This window comes from Lycium barbarum, chromosome 7, assembly GCF_019175385.1.
Source record: "Lycium barbarum isolate Lr01 chromosome 7, ASM1917538v2, whole genome shotgun sequence".
Classification (NCBI taxonomy): domain Eukaryota; kingdom Viridiplantae; phylum Streptophyta; class Magnoliopsida; order Solanales; family Solanaceae; genus Lycium; species Lycium barbarum.
The window spans coordinates 2,110,200-2,132,956 of record NC_083343.1 but is presented as its reverse complement, the minus strand read 5'-3'; the positions used below and the strand labels follow the sequence as shown (position 1 = coordinate 2,132,956).

Genomic DNA, 22,757 nt, shown 5'->3' with positions numbered 1-22,757 from the left:
ACCACAATTTTCCAAGCTAAAGATAGATATCACTAATTTGAAGGGAAATGAGGGCTTTAATCCATTATGATTGCTTCCTTGGTATAGAGAGATCTTTGTCATAAAAGAGAGCTCCTAAGCCTTATTCTGCAGATCAAAGAGCGATGTAATTCCCTATTCATCCGAAATAATCACTTCAGTCATAATCTTATTTCTCCTGGTATGCTCAAACATCCATTTCAGTATTTCGATTTCTGCTACCTTTATCTTCTGGACACGAGCTTTCTTAATTGGCCAACACTCCGCCCGATACAGTATAGTTGGTCTAACCACCATTTCCTAGAACTTGCCCTTAAGTCTAAACAACACATTCTTATCGCACAAAACGCCAAATGCGAGCCTCCATTTCATCCATCTCGCTCCAATATGCGTGACATCATCATCAATCTCCCTATTGCTTTGGTTTACTGACCCAGGTACTTGAAACTTCCGCTCTTCCTCATCTGTTATATGAATCAAGTCACTGAACTTACACTCCAAGTATTCTGTCTTAGTCCTGCTAAACTTGAAACCATTAGAATCCAGGATTTGTCTCTAAATCTCCAGCTTCGCGTCTTGTCAATCAGTACTATGCCATCTACAAATAACATGCACCATGGCACCTCCCCTTGAATGTGACGTGTCAGTGCGTCCATCACCAAGGCAAATAGAAACGGGCTAAAAGCAGATTCCTAGTGCAGACCCATCATGACTGGGAAGTGTTCCGAGTCACCTCCCATTGTCCTTACTTGGGTCTTGGCTCCATCATACACGTCTTTAGTCACTCTAATGTATGCTACAAGAACACCTGTAGCTTCTAGACATCTCCATAAAACCTCCCTCGGGAATTTGTCGTATGTCTTTTTTAGGTCAACGAACATCATATGCAAGTCCCTTTTTCTCTCCGTATACTGCTCCACCAACCTCCTCACAAGGTGAATGACTTCCGTGATCGAATCTGAACTGATTCTCCGAAATAGACACGTTCCTCCTCATCCTTACTTCCATCACTCTCACTTAAATATTGTGTTGATCAATTAAATTTAAATTCAAAAATTAATCTTTCGATAAGTGAAGAATGTCACATAAATTGAGACAAGGAGTACATTTTAAGTTTCACTTGTGTTCATTTCCTCTTCAATTTGTACCCAAGCACGATTATCCTTATTAAAATAATTTATAAGCACCGTCTCAAGATCCATTTTGAACAACTGAAAATATTATGAGAAAATGTTATATCACGGTCTAAAATTTTATAAGTTATTGCAAATAATAGATCGACGTCTAATGTTTAGTCTGTAAAATGAGCAATATATGAGCAAACATTATATCCGAGAATAAGGTTGTCCAGAGCGGTAATTTCTGAAGGGCTACATTTTCACAGGATTAAATCTAAATTATAGCCTAAAAAGGAGACATTAGTGTAAATTAGTTTTCTTTACATTAATTGGTTGTATTTGGTCCTCATAAGAAGTGAATTTAAGGTACATTACTTGCTATAGTTAAATCGGACTGATAATGTATAAATTCTTTAACATAAGCTAAATCCTTTAAAAGTTTCCAACAGATATCATGTCTCCGGTGAAATTAACAGGTGAAAATGTTCTGAGGCATAAATCAACAAATAAACATTGGAATATTTATGCATATAGCAAACAAACAATTTTTTTTTTACATGTTCAATATGATTGTACATGGGAAATTTATTTGCAATAAAAATCTACAAGAAATGACACAATGTGGAAATTTTCTTCTCTTTTTCCCCACAGCCCCTCAAACTTTTGATTTCTTGGAGGGCCTTTTCCTTTTTTGAGTTAAAAATCATCATTTTGTGTACATTTTACACTGAAACATCAGAAGAATTGGAGAGTTCTGTCCATAAAAGAAGCCTTCGAGGTCGATCTAAGAACCTTGCTTGCCACGCAGGTTCGTCGTTCTCTTGTTCAAAGCCACACTTCATGTACAACTTTTTTGCTGGCTCGTTGTCGATGGCAACATGGACATATAAATCACTTATTCCTGAAAAAGATCGCAAAAAAGAACACCTTAGTACTGTAATGCGACGAAAAACATACCAGGTTCCTGCGAATCCAAAGGAAAGTAAGAACCAATTAAGAAGAATAGGAGGTGTTTAGTAATTAAATGCATCTAAGAAATAAGAAATGATGCTTGCAACAAAATATTGCACTGTTTCGAGACAGACCTGTTAGAAGCTCAAGAACCGGTAGAGGAAACCCTAGCCAACGATAGTGTTTATATACATAGATGTATATATAAGGTAACTCCGTTGTGGTGAGCTTGCTCACATTGCTTGTCTCAAGCCCGGATAAAGGAGGAGGGTTGCGGTAGGTTGACAACCACCATAAAACTTGTCAATTCAAGGTGAATCCTCATATACATACCACATTTACCGGAAGGTGCAAGTAGCACACATTGAGGATAAAATGAGAAATGGTCGCTTGAGATGGTTTGGTCATGTCTTGCATGACCTATAGGTGCACCGGTTAGGTGTGAAACTATAGTGAAGGAAGGCGTTAAAAGAGGACGGCGTAGACCTAAAATCACATGGAAGGATGTTGTTTAGAAAAACCTACTATTTCATGAAATCAATGCAGACTTAACTAACATAGGGCACAATGGAGGAAAAAGAACATATAAGTGATATCTACTAGTTGGGAATAGGTTTTTAGTCTTATTAAAGACTTCTACTATTATTATTAAAATTGGTACATTTATTTACAGATATTTAACTTAGTTACTTTTATATTTTTATTTGGTGTGATGATGACACAAGTTAACCTTAAATGGAATAGTGAGGATTCAAACAGACAACTCCAACTTGTTAGGGACGGAGGCGAAATTGTTGTTGTTGTACACATATATAGTAAAGTGCAAACACGTATTCACGGTAAAGCTGAGGGATATCTAAAGCAGAGAAAATACCCATGTCTTTAGCAACCATTTTTGCTTTAGAAATAAGAGCGTAGCCGAGGCCATTTCTTTGCAATTCTCCAGCAACGCATACATTACTCAAATATCCCCTGGCAAAATCAGCTCCGATTCCCTGTTTGAATGCCAGTAGAATGATATAATTACTAATACAAAAAGTGTCCTTGCTGTGAGAAATGCAAGATTCAATAAACACTGCAAATGCAGACAATATCTATATCTTCTGAACTTTCACATCAATGACAAATGAATTGGAAAAAAAAAAGCGAATAAACGCCTAATAAACTAGCATGTGTCCTATGATACCTTTGGTTTCGCTCCTGTGATTTCATCAGGAAGCCTGATGCACTGGTTAATATCCAGTGTCCCGACGACAACCAGATCTGACTTATCCTGAGAAAACTGCAAGTAATGGAAACTAAAAGAAATTAAATATTATTGCATAAAGTACAGTTGAAGTTGACTATTAATACAGATGCAAGCAATAATGTACAGTAGATATATTATACCTATGAATCCTTAGAAACATATACATTATTCACAGAATTCCAAAAGAGACAAAGATCGCAAGAAAAGTTACAGCATAACTTGTTGGTTAGATCATTCCGAAATCATGTACAAATAGAACAACAACAGAGGGAGAAAAAAGATGACATCTATGTCAACTTATCCAAATAAGAATAACTGAATCCACGTCAGATTTGGGATGAATATAAACTTGTACATAGTACTTATTTTCTTCTTCCACACAACTTCAGACTTTCATTTGGTATTTTACTTTTATAGTTTGAAATCTTATCTTGTATTCCTTACACTTCCCAAAAAAAAAAAAAAGTAACTACGCATTCTTTTGATTTCATGCAAATATCAGTTAACATCAGAAGCTTTAACAGGTTTTAAAACCTTCTTAGAAAGCTGAAATAGAAGCTTGCTAAATTTCTTATGAGCTTCATATGATTTTTCCTGATGGCTAGTACGTAGAGCCCTAAGGGTGTTGGCGTTGTCACACCTTTGACTACTACCCACTGGGCAGCAACAATATCCTTTTTCAGGTACAAATAATCACGTGGTGTTACTGCTAGTGTTCAGAAAATTGACGGTAAGGACAGGGAACTTCTTGATGCATTGGCGTGTTCTAACATTGAAATGTTATAGTCTCGTACTCCTATTGACATTACTGAGCAATTACAAGTTATTGGAAGTAGTACTTTCTCTCCAAATAGGTTAGTAAGTTACAAGGTGAGGACATCTTTGAGGAAGGAGAGGAAGTCTGGTACTCCTATTAACATTACTGAGCAATTACAAGTTATTGGAAGTAGTACTTTCTCTCCAAATAGGTTAGGAAGTTATAAGGTGAGGACATCTTTGAGGAAGGAGAGGAGGAAGAAGCATTGAATTAGTGTCTTGCAAATGCAGCTAGGCACAACGACATCTCCCCTAGGTCAGGCAGTAAGGAAAAACTCACAGAAGAAAGAAGAGTTGGGATGGTAAGGTGAATGAGGACTTTCGTCCAAGGCACTTGCTAATGAGAGTCGCAAAGCAAAAGGTCACAATTTCAACAACTTCTACAAGATCCAATAAATCCTACAAGGTGTGATGAATTATCAAGTATTTTGAGGAGGAAGACAAGTAACAACTTTATCAAGTTAAAATAGTTGGGCCAACTAGCAACCTCAGCATAAAACTGTCCACTGGCGAAATCTGGAATTTCGTCAAGGGAGTTCAAGATTTAATATATATCTACCTAAAGTAATTTTTGACCTATATATGTAGTATAATTTTCCGATGGAGGGTGTTCAACTGACCACCCTTCGGCCTATATGGCTCTGACACTGGACTCTGGACAATAACCGCCTTAAAGCTTCAAAAAAACATGTCTTTTTCTTTTTTATAAGAAAACATTAGCCTCATCTAAGGGACTAAAAGAGAAACCAGCCAGAATAATCCATGTCCATTGTCAATCCTATAGTATCTCCAGTAAAGCTAAGGCCGATTGACTAGAAACACTAGTTGCATAAACAATCAAAGATACTTTCCTAAGGAAGGTTAAAACAAGATAAAGCGAAGAAACCGAAATATAAGGATGCTTACTTTACAAGAAGTACTCAAATCATATGCAACATTTGAGACTTTTGAAAATGGAAGGGTGGCATTGATGCAAGAAACTCTTCCAAAGCCGACTCTTTTCCCAGCAATACGTTCCGTCAGTGCTTCAAACTCGCGTTCAGTCAGGTACTTTGTATGATCCTAATAGAACTTGATAAGGAGGATATGACCATCAGTATATACTTTAACAGGATGCGAGAATATTAGCAAATTTAGGCATAACTTGAAATGATGAGGGGCCAGCTATCTTAGTTGCTGGAAAAACTAAATAGACTACAATTAACATTTTCGTAGAACAAAGATAACATTTTTCTTTAACTGGAACAGACATTGCCATAAAAATAAATGGAAAGGAAGGAAAACTAAGATTTCTTGGATAAACAAGGAAAAACCCATTAATCCTGGAAAGGTAAAGTTCACAGGCTCCTCACATTAATTACATTAACACAAGGATACACAAGCTCTCAGGCAAATTACAATAAAAATATTAACTTCAAAACACCACCTTTCTTCTTTGATACAGTAGAAAAAGAGAAACACCATAAATGGAACTAATAATGGCAATTGTTGAGTCAAAGATAAGAGAATTCAATAATCTTGTGCAGCTAATTCTTGGAAAGACAAATTCACAAAATATTAACAGTAAAGATATTAACTTTAAAAATCCACTTTTTTTCTTTGATAAAGTAGAAAAGAGAAACACCATAAACTGGACTAGGAATGGACATTGTTGAGTCAAAAAGAATCCACAATGAAATTCTTACATCAATCACAATGAAATTCAACACCATTAAAATGCCAAATATTACCAATAAAGATATTAAACTTTAAAAAATCCAACCTTTTTTTTTCTTTGATAAAGTAGAAAAAGAGAAACACCACAAACTGAACTAGGAATGACATTTGTGCAGCTGAATCCACAAACTCTTACATCAATTACAATGATATTCAACACAATTAAGCAAAGTTAAAATTAAAAGGTTGATTCTTTATATTCTTGGAGAGACAAATACACAATCTCACACATAAAGAAACTAACAATAAAAATACCAACTTGTGCAGCTAAATCAACAATATCTTTACATCAATTACAATGAAATTCAACACTACATTAACAATAACTAATTTTTTTAAAAAAAAAAAAAGTGGAGCAAGAGCAATAAACTCACTTGTGTGTTAAGGGTATCATGATGAAAAGCATAAAAAGTTCTAACACGTAGAGAAGAAGCAGCCCATAATTCATTTTCAGATTTAGCTTCATATACATTTAAATATGATTTATCAATCAAGATTGGTTGTGGGGTTGTTGAAAAAGTTTCTTTAAGTTGAGATGAACAAAAAATAGTGGAACCAAAATGTGTACTACTGTAATTATTACAATTATAGCCATTTTTGGAGTTGGATATTTTGGGACTAATGTAAAGAGAAGAAGTTTTTGGTGTGTATGAAAATGGTGAGATGAGGATTGCCATTTTTTCTTTTTCTTTTTTGGTTTGATTTGTTATGGTCCAAGCTTTTTCTAGTTGTTTGAATTTTTTTTTCTTTTTCTTTTTTAGTGTCTTGTTGGTTGGACTATGTTATGATTTAAAAGAGATTCTTACTTGTAACACTTGTTATACCTTATTTTATATTTTTATGTTTAAAAATAATTTAATTTTATGAGATGATTTACGGTCACATAAATATTAAGATTTGTTTTAGATCATACATTTAAAAAAAAAAAAATTATTCTTAAATTTCGTGTTAAGTCAAATTAAAATATTTTTTTTAGAACAAAAGTAATACTCCCTCCATTTCAATTTATACGAACTCATTTGACTGGACACGACATTTAGAAAGAGAGAAACTTTTGAAACTTGTGGTTCAAAATAAGTCTTGAAAATTTGTATAGTTATAAATTATTCATAAAGTGAATTTATTTTCAAATTAGGAAAGAGGTTATTCATTTTGACACTGATTAAAAAAGAAATAGGTTCAAACAAATTGAAATAGAGGGAGTAGTTTTTTCTTTTCCTCCTAATTTTTCTTAAAGAAAAAGTAAATAATTACATAGGAAAATTAGAAGTGCAAAAGACGGCTTCTAAGTTCTAAGTGGAGGAGTAGAAGGCACGTCCCCTTCAATCAACTTGCGTGTGGTAAAGGTTGACATATTTTTTCTTTATTATTATAATAATTATGTACTGATAACGTATCAAATAAAAAAATATTCCAATAAGATTTTTATAAGTCAATTTAGACTATATATCAACCCAATTTAGTTTGCATGTCAGGCCAATTTTTAGATGAATTGGATTGAAATGGGTAAGTCATCTTTTTTTTTTTTTTTTTTTGTGCGGATTGTCCTCCATTTGGGGTGGTCTTTAATTTTTGCCTTTCAAATTGGTAGTTTTTAAGTTCTGACTCTCAAATTGGTGGTCTTTAACTTTTGCCCTCTATCTTTACAAATTCTGTCTTGCGAAATTAGGACAAAATTAAAGACCACCCCCAGCGAGGGGGTAAATTACCCACAAGTCATTGACCGATACAAACTTAAACAGGTTGGACAAATTATGTTTTCATGGGCTAATTCTATCACCCCTGCATCAATACTAGTTTCGCAATTGCTATCTTGATTGTTTCCATAGAGATCCGGGTCATTTGCACGATTTCCCTTCAAAGGCATTGATCTTTAATTTTTGGCCTTCGTCTGACACCCCGAGAATTTGGGTTCGAACTCCGGCTCAGTAAAAAAAAAATCGTAAGGCAGAGGTTTGTTGTAAAATTAGGTCTATTCAGGCAAAAACTAGGCCTTAAGGTAGAGGTTTGCTTTAAGGCAGAATTTTGTCCAAATTCTGCCTTATTACGGTAGAGTTTGAACCTAAAACTCTGCCCTGACGAATTCAAGACCAATAATTTGAGGAGCAAAAATTTAAGACCAGTGCTTTGAAAGGCATTCCGCGCTTAAAAATGTACAGATCCCCATATCCAAGGGTCACTGGGATGGTAAACTCTTGCTATGTTGTCGATAGATGCACTACTTTAGAATCATTATAGCAGTTTGGTATACGATATAAGGTGAAATATTCCAGTACTAATTTTAGAATTAATTTTGTACCATGTTTGGTAAAGGTATAAATTTATCTTGAAATTAATTTATAACTTCTACCAAACAGAGTATAAAATGAGTCCAAACTTGATGATGGGATATCCCACCTTATCCCTTTAACATTGAGACAATTTTATCCATCTCTCGGATGGGATAAATTAATCCGGATTATAATCCCGGGATAATTTACTCCGCGTACCAAACGACCATAGTACTTCATCTGTCTCAAGTTATTTATCGTGGTTACTAAAAATAGTTGTCTCAAACTATTTATCCTTTTAGAAATTCAAGGAACAATTAATTATTTTTCCTCATTTTATACTTAGTATAATTTTGTCATTAATGGAGATTACACATAAATAAAGTAAACATTTAATAGATAGAGATTATGACTTAAACATAAATAAGGATAAAGTTAGTCAAATAGCTCTCCTAATTAATATTTCTTAAAGAACGTGTCAAACAAAAAGGCGACAAATAATTTGAGACGGAGGGAGTAGTTATTTGAACAATCTCAGAAAATCTTCTAAACACAAAACCAAGAACCAATTGGGCTCTTTTCTATTTTTGTGTTATATGGTTTTGAAACCCAGCCCTATTCGTTCGAGTAATTGCACGGCTTCCTAATTTCCTTCCATTTTTTTGAGCAGATTGTCCTTCTTTTGGGGTGGTCTTTAATTTTTATCCCTCAAATTGTTGGTCTTTAATTTTTATCCTTCGCTTAAAAAAGTGGCCGAAAATACCCTGAGATTCTGTGTTCGAACCCCCGCTCAGTTAAAAAATAATAATTTTGCAAGGTAAGGCTTTGGGAAAAGTCTGTCTTATGCGGCATAGGTTGCCTTAGCCTTGCCTTGCTATTTTTTTTATTTATTTTTATGCCTAAGCCGAGGTTCGAACCCAGTACCTCGGGATATTCCAGGCGAAGGGAAAAAATTAAAGACCAGCAATTTGAGAGGCAAAAATTAAAGACCATCCCAAATAAGGGGCATTCCTGTGAATTGTCCGTTTCCTTCAAATGGACTGGCCTTTAATTTTCGTCTTCAAATGGGTTGGTCTTTAATTTTTCTCCTTCAAAATTGAACTTATATTTATAGGAGCATAAGTTTTTTAAGGGCGCTGACATAACTCGTGGATATTATAATGCATAAGTTATGTCCTTATAGGCATAAGTTTGATTTTGAAAGGAAAAAATTAAAGACTAGCCATTTGAAGGACCAAATATAAAGACCAGCACAAAATAGGGCCAAAAGTGCAAATGACCCCTATTAGCTTGAGGCTGGCGCTGAATGTCGGAACATTTTTTTTGCACGGATTGCCCTTCTTTTGGGGCGGTCTTTAAATTTTGCCCCTCATATTTGTAGTCTTTAAGTTTTGCCCTTCGCTTGGATACCTGAGATTCTGGGTTCGAACCCCCGCTCAGGCAAAAAATAAAATAAAAATTCGCAAGGCAGGGCTGGGGGAGTATATGCCGGATCCGGCATACAATCCTTAAGGAAAAACTAAAGTTATGTCGAAGGGGGCAGACTTTGCCTTGAGGCATATATTTTATTTTATTTACTTTTCAAGGTAAACTTTTAGTTATGCCTTAAGGAAAAGTTCCGCTTTATGGGGCCTATTTTTAGTTATGCCTTAACTAAAAGTATGCCCCATAAGACATAACTAAAAGTATGCCCCATAAGGCTGCCCCATAAGGCGGAACTTTTCCTTAAGACATAACTAAAAGTTTACCTTATAAGGCAAAGTCTATGCCTTAAGGAAAAGTTCTGCCTTATGGGGCATACTTTTGGTTATGCCTTAATTAAAAGTCTGCACCATAAGGCATAGTTCCTTAAGGAAAAGTTTTGCCCCATAAGGCATAACTAAACTATGCCTTGAGGAAAAGTTATGCCGCCTCCGGCATAACTTTAGTTTTTTCTTAAGGACTTTATGCCAAATTCGGCATACACTCTCCCCAACCCTGTCTTGCGAAATTATTTTTTTATTTTATGTCTGAGCGGGAGTTCGAACCCAGAACCTCAGATATCCAAGCGAAGGGCAAAACTTAAAGACCACAAATATGAGGGGCAAAATTTAAAGACCACCCCAAAAGAATTGCCCATGTTGGAAAGCGGCCCAACAGCCCAAAACCAAAGCTTTTGTTGACTTTATAGATTCAGACATAGTTTTCACTGTTAGAACTTAGAAGTGCAAAAATTGGTTATATAAGCAGTTTGAGATTATAGAACTAACTGGTTCATGAAATAAAGGAAAATATAGACTGCTGGGATAAATTTGAGATTATTTAGTTTTGTGTTTGATTGGATTTTTATTTTAATATAAGCAATCCCAAAATTAAGTATACTATAAGTTTGATATTATTTCTAGGCTTAATTTTATAACATATTTTCAAACCGCTTTGTTATGCGTTACTTGAGCCGAGGGTCTTTCGGAAACAGTCTCGCTAGGGGTAAGGTATGCGTACACTCTACCCTCCCCAGACCCTACCTGTGGGAATATAATGGGTATGTTGTTGTTAATTGTTGTTGTTGTTATTTTTATACCATACTTAGCCCCCGTTTGGCCATAAGAATTATTCACTTTATTCCGGAATTCTTTTTCACTTTTTTCCGGAATCAGCGTTTGGCCATGAGAATTCCGAATACAACTTGAAGTTGTATTTCAGAATACTAAAAACTCAAAAAACTTATTTTTAAAAAAAAAATCACTTTTTTCACTTTTTTACAACTACAATTTAAAAAACTATGGCTAAACACAACTCCAACTCCAACTCCAAAATTCAAAAAAAAGTGATTTTTTTTTTTTGGTATCTATGGACAAACGGAGCCTTAATGTGAGAACAAATCTCGAGATAACTAATACTCTTGGATAAACCAATCAAATAATGAAAGTGTTCTTCTTCTAATCTCTTTTCCCAAAGTATCTAGTATTATTAGACGACGTATGCCCCTGCTGCGCACGGGCCCAACACTTTGGATTATAGTATATCTATGTGTATGTAGTTGTGTTTGGGTAATATATATATATATATATATATATATATATATATATATATATATATATATATATATATATATATATATATATATTTTATATTGCTAATAAACATACATAAGTTTGCACCGTTTTTATGCATATATATATATACTATGTTCAAAACACGATTAATATAACATTGTAGTTTATGCTCCGTATCCAAAATTTTATTATATTAGTTTTTGCTACGAATACAAAGTTGGCAAAAATTTATTAATAGTTTTTAAAAGAAAAAACTTGTTTAAAAGGAAACTATTTTCCTCTCTCTAAGATAAAACAATAGCAATATTTAAGCATCAGTTGATACTTTGAATTTTAATTTGATTAATTTAAAGTTGTAAAATATTCTATTGTTAATGTATGTAGATTGGACCTAAAAAATACTTATTATTTTTTATCAAATTTTGATTTGGATAATTCTAATTCAAATTATTAAATTAATTTTACATGTTTAAAACGAAACAAAGTAGAAGTTTGATTTTCTATTTAAACGAAGAACTTCTATTTTTTAATTTTTGGTAAATATTCTTGGTTTAGCTCATTTTATTTGTCATGTTGTCTTTTGCATGATTTTTTAAAGAAACGTCAATTAGAATTAGAATTTGACTAATTTACCTTATTAAATATTTGATCTCCATTTAATATTATTTTTTCTTTTATGACATTAATCTCTTTTCACATTTATTAGAGTAAGAATAAAAATGAAAAAGTAATTAAATTCTATCTTATTTTAAAATATAAATATTTTAAGTATATTTATTTAGTAAACATAACAAATAAATGACATGGCGGAATAGCAAATACAACAGTTAAATATCTAGATTAGATTTCAGGCTAATATAAGAAAAGAAAGGAAATTGTATGATTTGGCTACTTAACCTTTTGAAGAAATAATTTCATTTGCTCCCACTAATGGGTTGATACGCATGCGGCAATGGATCCACCATTATTGACTTAATGGGGATACTTTGGAAATTACATGAATATTGTTTGATTTTTTAATATGGGGTGCACGCATTTTTTTTACATTGCTTGTTTTTTTAATATGGGGTCTACTTTTTTATTTTATTTTATTTTATATTGCTTGATTTTTTTAATATGGGGTCCATTTTTTTTTTTACATGAGTTTGGAGATGGTGGGGTTCAATTTTTTTCTTTTTTTTTAAATATTGCTTGGTGTTTTTAGTATGGGGCCCACCTTAATTTTTTTTTTTTACGGGTGACTGATGACGAAGCATGGGTAAAACCCATGCTTCTATATATTGTTTGATTTTTTAATATGGGGTGCACGTTTTTTTTTTTTTTGACATTGCTTGTTTTTTTAATATGGGTCTACTTGTTTTTTTATATTGCTTGATTTTTTTAATATGGGGTCAATTTTTTTTTACATGAGTTTGAAGATGATGGGGTCCACTTTTTTTTTTTTTTTTTTTTAATATTGCTTGGTGTTTTTAGTATGGGGCCCACCTTATTTTTTTTTTTCACGGGTGACTTACGACGAAGCATGGGTAAAACCCATGCTTCTATATAGTAGAAATAAAAGCAAACACATTTTATACTATACTCAGGATATCCACTTTAATCTAATGGTTAATGAACAAACATCTATAAAAGAAAAAGTATATTTATTAAATAATTTCATTATGTTTTAAGTTGAATGTTATGATTTCCATACTACTCCATATAATTTTGAAATGAGCTAAGTATTTACAAACCAAACAACCCTTAATGCTTAAAATAAGAAATATTCAATTTATAACCACAACCTCCTTAGGGTCTGATCAAAGTTTTTAACTTTTTTTTTTTTTTTTTTATTGCAGGTCGGTTCGTGTAGTGTTGAACTAATCTAGTGTCAGGCTAATAATACCCCTAGTGGAATAATTGTTTTCTTCTTCAATTTTCCAAGTTCCAACTTCCTACTTTTAATCTACAAAAAAAAAAATGTCAGGCTATAAGCTGTATCTACATGTTTCCCCATGTAAAACTCTGAAAAAGAAATAACAAGACATGCTTTTTTTGCGGATTGAAAACTCACTAACACTCTTATATCTGATCTATAAATAAATATTAAAATCATAGTGCTTCTTAGCAAAAAAAAAAAAAAAAAACCAGCTTTTATACTTGTAAAGCTGCTTTCTGTTTTACTTGCCCCTGAATTATCACAAAATCTTCTTTGCCAGTGTAGATTCATTTATTCCTTGGATATTGTGTTAACAAACTTCCAAAACATTTAATGGAGGATAAAGAAGAAGAAAAATAAGAGAAAGGAATGGTCAACCAGCCATTGTTTATTTTCTTAGTTTTCATATGAACTCGGTTGTAATCTTGACACAAAACATGGTAGAAATTAGGTGGTATATATGTTCGACATGAGTTTAGATGAAAAGACATGGTTTGTGATTCATATTATTTATATAACTGATTATAATTTGCTTGAGTTTAATGCGTAGTAATAATACTAGTAGAAGTTAATATTGTTATTGTTGTTAGAAGCTGATGATAATAGCTAGATAATTACACGATCATCTAATTATAGAAACATGTTCATTAAAATTGCGCATTACCTAATTTAGTAAATAGGGTATTTCCCCAATTTGACTAAGTATTTCCTTGAACTTTTTTCTTCTTTTGTTCACCACTTTGACGTTGATTGAATATGATAAGTTGCTATAACGACTTTTGAATGTGATTTCTGTAGTTCATAAATGAAGAGACCATCATGATGACTACTTGTTACATACTTCTAGATTGAGAATAAAATTTACTAGTCAAAGAGCTACTGAAAAAGTGAAAATGACAACACTAACATAAATACTTCCTTCTGTACTTTTAAAAGGTCGAAGAGAAAAAGGAAAAAAAAAAGTCATACATCTCCAAAAAAGATGTAATTAATTAGTCGCTCTTTAGATGCTCTCTTAACTTTTTTTTTTTCTCTTAATTTTCATATTCATTCTTAAAAAGTGAGTTCGGCTCGAACGATATATACTAATTTTATTGAGAGTGATGACAGTTGTTTTAAACAGTATTTTATAATTCTAATGGAAGGGAATAGAAATATGGCTAAAGTTTAACAGGCTTAACAATGAATTTTAAACAAAATATTTGTCAATCATGCATAATTTTATAGTATCTTATTGGGTGGTGACTAATAGTGGTGGTTGTGGATGCCGATGGTGATGTTGGTGGATAGCGCATACGATTGTAGTAGTAGCTAATGGTGATGGTGGCTAACAGTGTTCATTGGTTAACAATGATGGTTGATGGTGGTAATTGGTGGTAACGATTGATAATTATGGTGAATGATAGTGATAGTTAATGGTGATGACAGCTGATAGATCATAATTGTGGTTACGATATATAATGGTGGTGATTGTTGGAGTCCGGAACTAAAATGACCCAATAAAAATCCAAGTGAACCAAAATATCCCCAAAAATTTTTTTGGTACAAAAGTACCTTAAGTGCAATAAAATACTGCGCTAAAGCACTTAACTGTAACGGCACTGTTAAATGCTTTAGCGCAATATTTTACTGAGCTAAACCATATTTCTCTTTCCCCTATAGCACAGTAAAATACTGCGCTATAGCAACCAACATAAATCCCCATTGGGTTCCACCATTGGTCCCTCCAGTGGCCAAAAAAAAATTTCAAAAACGCCATTGGAGGCGATTTCAAGGTGGTCCTCACTTCATAATACGTCGTTTTCTATTAATTTTCATCGGGAAAGTTTAGATTCTTGGTATATTTAAGTCAAGGAGCAAGATTCTAAGCTCGAATTTTGAAAAAAAGCGGCGTACAACTCGATTAACACAACCCTACAAAATTTTTCGATTAAGGTTTTCTACTATGAACTTTTGTTATATACATTATATTCTAAGCATGTTTAACATTTAATCGTCGTTAATTTCCAAAAAAAAAAAATTCAGATTTCATTTTTTTTTTTGTTCTTGATCGGGCTGGCCAGTGGCTTTTGCTACTGTTCCGATTTTTGTTTTTGGCTAATTCATTATTTGTTACATGTTTATGAATTGTTAATTTGTTAAATGTTTATGAATTGTTAATTTGTTATATGTTTTATGAATTGTTAATTTGTTATATGTTTATGAATTGTTAATTTGTTAATTGTTTATGATTTGTTAATTGTTTATGAATTGTTCAATATAGTAATGTACTATTATTTGTAAAATATGCAATTATTAATTAATTAGTTGTTAACTATTGATTATGAATTGATATTTTGTTAATTGTTAATTTGTTAATTGTTTATGATTTGTTAATTGTTTATGAATTGTTCAATATAGTAATGTACTATTATTTGTAAAATATGCAATTATTAATTAATTAGTTGTTAATTATTGATTATGAATTGATATATTGTTAATTGTTAATGAATTATTATTTTGTTAATTAATTATGAATTGTTAAATCTATATTATTTTAAAAGCATGAATATATATATATTAAATAAAAAAAGATTATCTAAAAAAGAATAGTTAAAGTTCTTCTTTTAATATTTATGTTCACAGAAATAAAAATTATTATGAATTTCATAAATACATACGTTAACGATAAAATGTAAAGTTTGTAGAAAAATATGTGGTCGACGAATATACTCTTTTAGTCTAATTTTATCATATTTGTGTTGTCTATTTGCTCAACTAAAAATATATCACATATTCAAAATAGAGTTCTAAAAAAATATTACTGCTGAATTTAGATTCCCAAACTAATTAACTTAAAAGTCTTTGCCATCACATAATTCAAAACCTCGTGTCCTTACTATCACATATTAAATTTACTGCACATTTAATATGACAAAAGTTATGTTGAAAATAATTATTTTCTTCCAATATTTGGTTGGAGAGGGAAAATAATTTTTGGAAAAGACTATCTACTAAAGATTGATAACAAAATTACCAAATCAAATATTCAGAATCTTGTGAGGAAGTAAATATTTGATTTTTATACATTCAAAATAAATATTGTATTCAAGATAATAAATAGATATTATTTTTTCAAGTTGCTTATCAATAGAATATAAATAATATTATAAAAATCGACAAGAACTATTCGTGCAACGCACGTACATAGAGACTACATACCCCCAAAATATAGTAATCTCCTATTATGTTAATTATGCCATTGTTATTGTTTGTCCCATGTTAATTATTCACAAGATATAATACAACATAATTCACATATTCCTTACAAATGATTAATTAGTTAATATAATTTCTCTTTAATTTCAAGAATAATGACTAATTTAGTTTCTACAGACCCGACTCTTTCATGGATTCGAATGTTCTCTCGGGGCCCGATGATCACCCGAGGCCTGATGATAGATCAGTATTGTCTTTGCAAGACAATCACAGGTCAGAGTTATTATGGGCTGGTACTATAGGGATATCGACTAGGCTCCATCCCCGTAGGTTGCAGAGAGTGTGGGCTCTTTTACGCGAGCGCCCCCCCCCCCCCCCCCGCGTCTTAGAGATATTGTTTCGGGGCGGCATCTATCGTTGTGTGTCCGTTGGTTGGGTACAACATGATTGGGCTCTCATTACGGCCATGGTTGAGCGGTGGAGGTCGGAGACACATACCTTCCATATTCGCACCGGTGAGGCCACGATTACACTTTAGGATGTGGAGGTCCTCTTTGGATTGCGGGTAGATGGAGAGTCATTATACACTCGGTACGAGCCTCCTCATGGTAGTACATGGCTGACGGAGTTGACTAGGCTCACCCACTTCGTGCCTGGTGCCGAGGGCTAGATGTCGGGACGGAGTCGGGTTCAGATTACTGCACTCTATACTTATTTGGAGGCTCTGCCTCCTGTTGAGGACGACACCTAGCAGGACGTTGTTGATCGTCATGCCCGTTTGTACATGCTTATTATTCGGGGGCATCTTGTTCTCGAACTCATCGGGTGCCTTTGTCAGTTTACAATATTTGGTCTTCTCGGAGCATCTGGACCGCTTGGGAGACAACAGCTGGGGCGGTGCTGCTTTGGAGTACCTTTACAGATGCCTATGCCGAGCGTCAATTGGTGTTGTCAGCGATGTGTGTGGATTTTTTCCTCTTCTCCAGGTAATATTTTAAGTGTGCGTTCCTTTAATGTAAACAAACCTCTTGAAACGACGACTAAAAAATCATATTTCTAATATCGCTTACAGTTATGGGCGTGGGAGAGGATGCTGCCTTTTCAGTCCGTACCTAGGCATCACCTCGATATTGTCATGTCCTATGCGAGGAGGTGGACAGTTGGTTTTGACCGGGATGTGGATATGCACCACAGTATTCTTCCAATCCGGGACCAGCTTGATCACATGACGGACGATGCGGTAAAACTATTTAACTTTACATTATTAATTTAATGAAACGTCTTTTCTACTTGGTGATCACTAATTTGTATTTATATATTATGCGGCTATTTATGTGGACGTCGTACGCTGCTATATTAGATGGGTTGCCGGCCTTTTGCAGGGCAGGGCAGGGGGTATGGAGGTCGCGGTGTCCATTGATACACCTGGTCATCGTTGAGGACCACATGCCCGAGCGCATCTTACGACGGTTTGGGCATACAAAGAGTATACCCCTTGACGTTCGTCATGAGCTGCGACACTACCAGCGAGATGATCGGGCCGCCGTTGCTGATGCATTTTTGGCTTTCATGGCTGTCCAGCTCCACCGTTGGGAGCACAGGTTGGACACTTTAGTGGAGCTCGGCCATTTGACTCCCATTCAGGATTACATGCACTGGTATCATCAGATCACAAGCCGATTGATCGGCAACCCAGCTTTGTATCTCGCAAGGGATGTAGGATACTTAGCACTCGCGGGGCAGTACGAGACATTGGTAAGTTTATCGTATTTAGATTTATTTAATTGTATTAATTGTTACGTTTTAAAAAATAACTTTTTTTTACTGTTGAACACAAATGCAGCTGGTGGCCGTACAACGATTACGCATGTTGGGGTTAGAGCATATGTCTTACAGCATATGTCTTACCCCGGGCTTGTAGGGAATGCGGCGGAGATGGTACGGATATACGAGGATGGTATCCTGCAGGCAGGAGAGTTTAGGCGCATGGAGGAGCCTGTTCCAGAGGATGAGTATCAGCTAGCGCCAAGAGGAGGACGTGGTGCTGCTGGAGGAGGAGGCCGTCCTGCCAGAGGACTCCGTGCTGCCAGAGGACGCGGTGCACGTAGAGGACGCGGTGCTGCTGCTAGAGGACCTGCTGTTGGAGGACACCATCTGGTAAATGAGACAGATGAGGCCGCTCCCATTCCAGAGGACGTTCCCGTTCTAGTCCATCCGCATACTATCGAGCCACAGGTAAGCTTTTTACTTAAAATCAATTTTATTCAATATAAGGTGAATGTTAACTTAATTTTTTAACCTTTATTTGGACGTCGAACAACATCTCGTCTAGGAGACTACATCATATTCAGCACCAGACCCATCTCAGACGCCTACAGACCCACCTCAGGAGCCTACTCATGCGCCATCGATACACAGGTTTGATTATTCAACAAACGTTAATGTATTAAATTAAATAAATAAGAAATGGTACTAATTATTATATATTTTTCAGGTTCATCCTTCGGCGCCTGCGGTGGCAACTCCAGACGAGGAAGAGGTCGAGTTTCCAGACCCAGCTCAGCCTGAGGTTCTGAGCGTGCCAGCGGGACTAGATCCCATGAAAAAGCACGTTTTAGTCAAGGGCGCAATGGCTAGGGGAAGAGGAGATGATCATGACTTGAAGCGCTCGGTCATTAAGAGGAAAAAGGGCGATAGAGACGATGGCGAAGGCGGTGGGGATGGTATGAGCCTTAGGCCTAAGGATAGTCTCAGGCATACCACATGTGGGACCCATCCACGATAGTGTATATACGTTAGTGTTGTACAGTTTATCGTAAATATTATATATTTTTTGCATATCTATTTATATTTATAAATATTATCTTAGTCTTAGTTTATAGTGTCACATCCTAAATTAATAATTAAAAAAAGTGACACATTCGAAATAAAGTTAAGCATTAATTTAAAAATAACATGAAACCCTAAAACATAAATAACGTAAAGCTAATGACTACAAGTCTTCAAACAAAAATGGACTTCAAGCACTTTTCAACCACTAAAACGATAATCCAAACTTTTGCGTATCCTTGATGTATTGAGCCTATCTTATTAATCGCACAAAAATAAGTAGGGTTCTATATAAAATATTGAAGTTCCGGAGTCTCAAAGCATGATTAATATGCGGCTAAAGTACGTAAAAAAATGTGAAAATGTAATAAGAGGCTATTTTGGGAAAATAAGGAGTCCTATAGCGCAGTATTTTACTGCGCTATAGGGGAGAGAGAAATATGGTTTAGCGCAGTATTTGCACTTAACGGTGTCGTTACAGTTAAGTGCATTAGCGCAGTATTTTACTGCGCTAAAGGTACTTTTGTGCCAATTTTTTTTTTTTTTTGGTATTTTGGTTCATTTGAGTTTTTATTGGGTCATTTTGGTTTCGGACTCTGATTGTTGGAAGTAATTGTAGTTTGTTGTAGTAATAATAGTTGGTGGTAATGATTGCAAATAGTGATTAGTGTTGCTCACTGCTAACTATGGTGATCAGTAGCGGAGTTTTGTGATAAAAGGGTTTAAAATATGAAGAAGTAAAAACACGAAGAAACTCGGGTTGGGGGGGGGGGGGGGGGGGGGAGGGTTCAACATCTACTATCTATGCATAAAAAATAATTTTAATCGTGTATAAACAGTGTAATTTTCCATCGAAGGGGTTTAGATGAAACCCCTTAGCCGTATGTGCCTCCGTCCCTGATAGTGATTATCAGCATGGTGGTTGTGGATGAGAATTGTAGTTGTGGACACTAGAAGATTGTGGCAGTTGATAATGGTACTGGATGGCGAATGACAACAACAATTGTTAGTTGTGATGTGAATGGAGTAGTGGTGAATATCATCTCCTTAAATAAATAATATATTAATGATATGAAGACTTTGTTATAAATCTTAATTATTCTTATTTATTCAGACACTGTTGGATAATGGGCTGGGCTGCGGGTCGCTCAATGTTGGGCTGACCCGACCCGGTTAGTAGGATAATAATGAGCAGTTTCCTACGAATAGGTTACCACTACTCTAAACGTTAACAACGTGAAATTGTGGGAACATTTTCTTCCAAGTAACCACTTCTCCTTCTTTTGCTTTAAAAGAAACCAGAATGTTTTCTTCTTAAAAAAAGAGAGAAAAATATTCATCTGGTGTTCTTAAAGAAAGGAATACACACACAAAACAAAAAGGGCATTTAGTTTGTGGATATTAGTGTTCGATTTCCTAATGAAGTAGAATTGGCTTGGAGCAATTTTTCAACAAAGATTCTGTGAATTTTCCGCTGCAGTTAACAGGTACACGATTCTTGTTCCTGTTACTAATTTCTAACAATGGTATCAGAGCCAGGTTTTATTGTGTCCTCCTAGTCTTTCTAAAGATATTGCCGTAAAGGAAAATTGTTGTTTCAATTTTTGTTCGGTTTGAAAGTGTAATCCAAGAATCACTGTTAGAGAAGAATTCTAATTAATTTCCAGTTGAATCTCTTGTTTCAAGATTATGGCATGATTGCATTTTTTTTTACTTAGAAAACAATGCATCACGAGGATTACAAAGTTAATTTTCAAGCCATATACTTATTTCTCATTAACAGTGTTTAAAAGGTTAGAATGAAATATCATTCCTTTTTTTTTTTGAGCCACTGTTAACATATCATAAAAGAGGGCTTCAGATTTTTTGTTTTTTTGAAGAGGTTAATGATTACTTTTAATCATTTTTTTCAAAACAAAAGAAAAAACGTTCTGAATATTAATTTCAGTGCATCACACATTTAAATCTCGGCATGACCCTTATATTTTTTGAATCTAATCGTTACAAGCTTTCCGTTGATATATTACCCATTAAAAACGGATTTAAAACGAGTAAGATAAGATTTTTTGAAGCTATGCTGAAAATTATGAGAGTTTTTATGAAAAACTGCTTCTGAAATTTAAAATCTGGAATTAATTGTTATGAGTTACAATGTGTGATATATATTTTCAGAATCTACTCGTTACAAGCTTTCCGTTGATATATTATGGATGTTAAACGGATTAAAAACGAGCGAGTTATGATGTGTTGAAATTTTGTTAAATAATAAAAAATAAAAATAAAAGTTTTTTTTAACCTCCTAATAGCCATACCATTACAATAGTATATGATACTTAAAAGTAATTTTGTCTTCTACGAGTATTGTGGCATATGTTGTCATATTGAATGGTATGTCCATTCTTATTGTTTCATTGTTCCTATTTCAGACATGGCTGGACAGGGACAAGCTCGAAGTACTCCAAGCGGGAGTTCCCGAAATCGAGCAAGGGAATAATGTAGAAGAGTACGTCGTCGTAGGACACATTTCCGTGGACATGAAGTCATAAGGAATAATGTCCCGAAGGCGAGGCAAAATCTACTTAGGTATCAAAGGGCTATACGAAGGGAAGAAGAGAAGAAATTCAAAGAGTTTAAGGCTTTCAAGATGTCTCCTAATGCTTCAGTGCCTGAACATATTGAACTTTTTAGGTTGAAATGTGATGTACTTGCTAATTTTATTGTAATCACGGATTGGGATGCTTTTGCAATATTAGTAGATTCCCTCAGAGAACCTTGGGGTAGTATTTTAATTGCTATTTATCACAAGGTTTGGCCAAGTCAACATTTTGAGTTGTATGTTCGAATACTTGAAGCAGAGTGGGAGAGTCATGTCCTTATGAACTTGTAATTTGCATTGTGAGTTTCTTTTTTAATATATGGAATTATGTTGTTTAACTTTCTTTTATATCCCATTTATTTATTTTAAAATGGGTTGAGACTTAATTGAAAGTTATTAAAATAATATTCACACTGATTTTTTTTTTTATTAAACGTTTAGACTGTAGATGATGATCGGAAACTTTGTGACCTTTCGATTTTACACTAAATGTGAAGTCATTTATGAGAATTAATTTGCTTGAGTGTGAATATCACATGCATATTGATGTATGAAAAACTTGCTTAATTGTCTCAATCAACAGATATGGCATCTAAGAGCATCATTACTGATTTAAACAAGGTTGAGAAACTAAACGGTGAAAATTACGACATCTGGAGTCGTAAAATGTGGTATGTACTGGAAGAACAAGATGCTCTGGAAGGTATTAACCATGTTTTGGTTCACCCAGAAGAGGGTAACACTGCCTAACACATAAGGGATCTAGAAACTTACAATGCGTGGAAAAAGAAAGATTCTACTGCACGTGAGATTATTGTGAGTTCTGTTGTTGATGATCTCATTCATGAATGTGAGGCACCCTACTGCTCATGTTATGTGGGCACACTTACAAGAGACATATGGGGGTACTACTGTGACCTACCTTAGATAGCTGACTATCAAATTTGACACTTACAAGAAGCGACATGATCATAATGTCAAATAACACCTTAGGGTGATGTCTAACATGATTGCTCAACTCAAAAGTGCTAGTCATGTTCTCT

General features: G+C 34.3%; 1 protein-coding gene across 1 annotated transcript; it reads right to left on the bottom strand.

The window, feature by feature from the left end:
* Positions 1-1,633: 1,633 nt before the first annotated feature.
* On the bottom strand, positions 1,634-6,627 carry LOC132602872 (GCN5-related N-acetyltransferase 7, chloroplastic). The gene is made up of 5 exons (XM_060315661.1): positions 6,243-6,627; positions 5,059-5,214; positions 3,274-3,369; positions 2,962-3,082; positions 1,634-2,037 (listed from the first exon to the last, which is right to left on the bottom strand). Exons 1-5 carry the CDS (start codon positions 6,543-6,545, stop codon positions 1,859-1,861), a joined length of 855 nt encoding a protein of 284 aa, XP_060171644.1. The 5' UTR covers positions 6,546-6,627; the 3' UTR covers positions 1,634-1,858.
* Between the last annotated feature and the right edge of the window lie 16,130 nt (positions 6,628-22,757).

Coding starts and splice junctions, on each gene's coding strand:
- LOC132602872 (XM_060315661.1), bottom strand. CDS start 6,545: ATGGCAATCCTCATCTCACCATTTTCATACACACCAAAAACTTCTTCT. Junction 5,215..6,242: donor ATGATACCCTTAACACACAA/GTGAGTTTATTG, acceptor AAGTTCTATTAG/GATCATACAAAGTACCTGAC. Junction 3,083..3,273: donor TCACAGGAGCGAAACCAAAG/GTATCATAGGAC, acceptor GCATTCAAACAG/GGAATCGGAGCTGATTTTGC.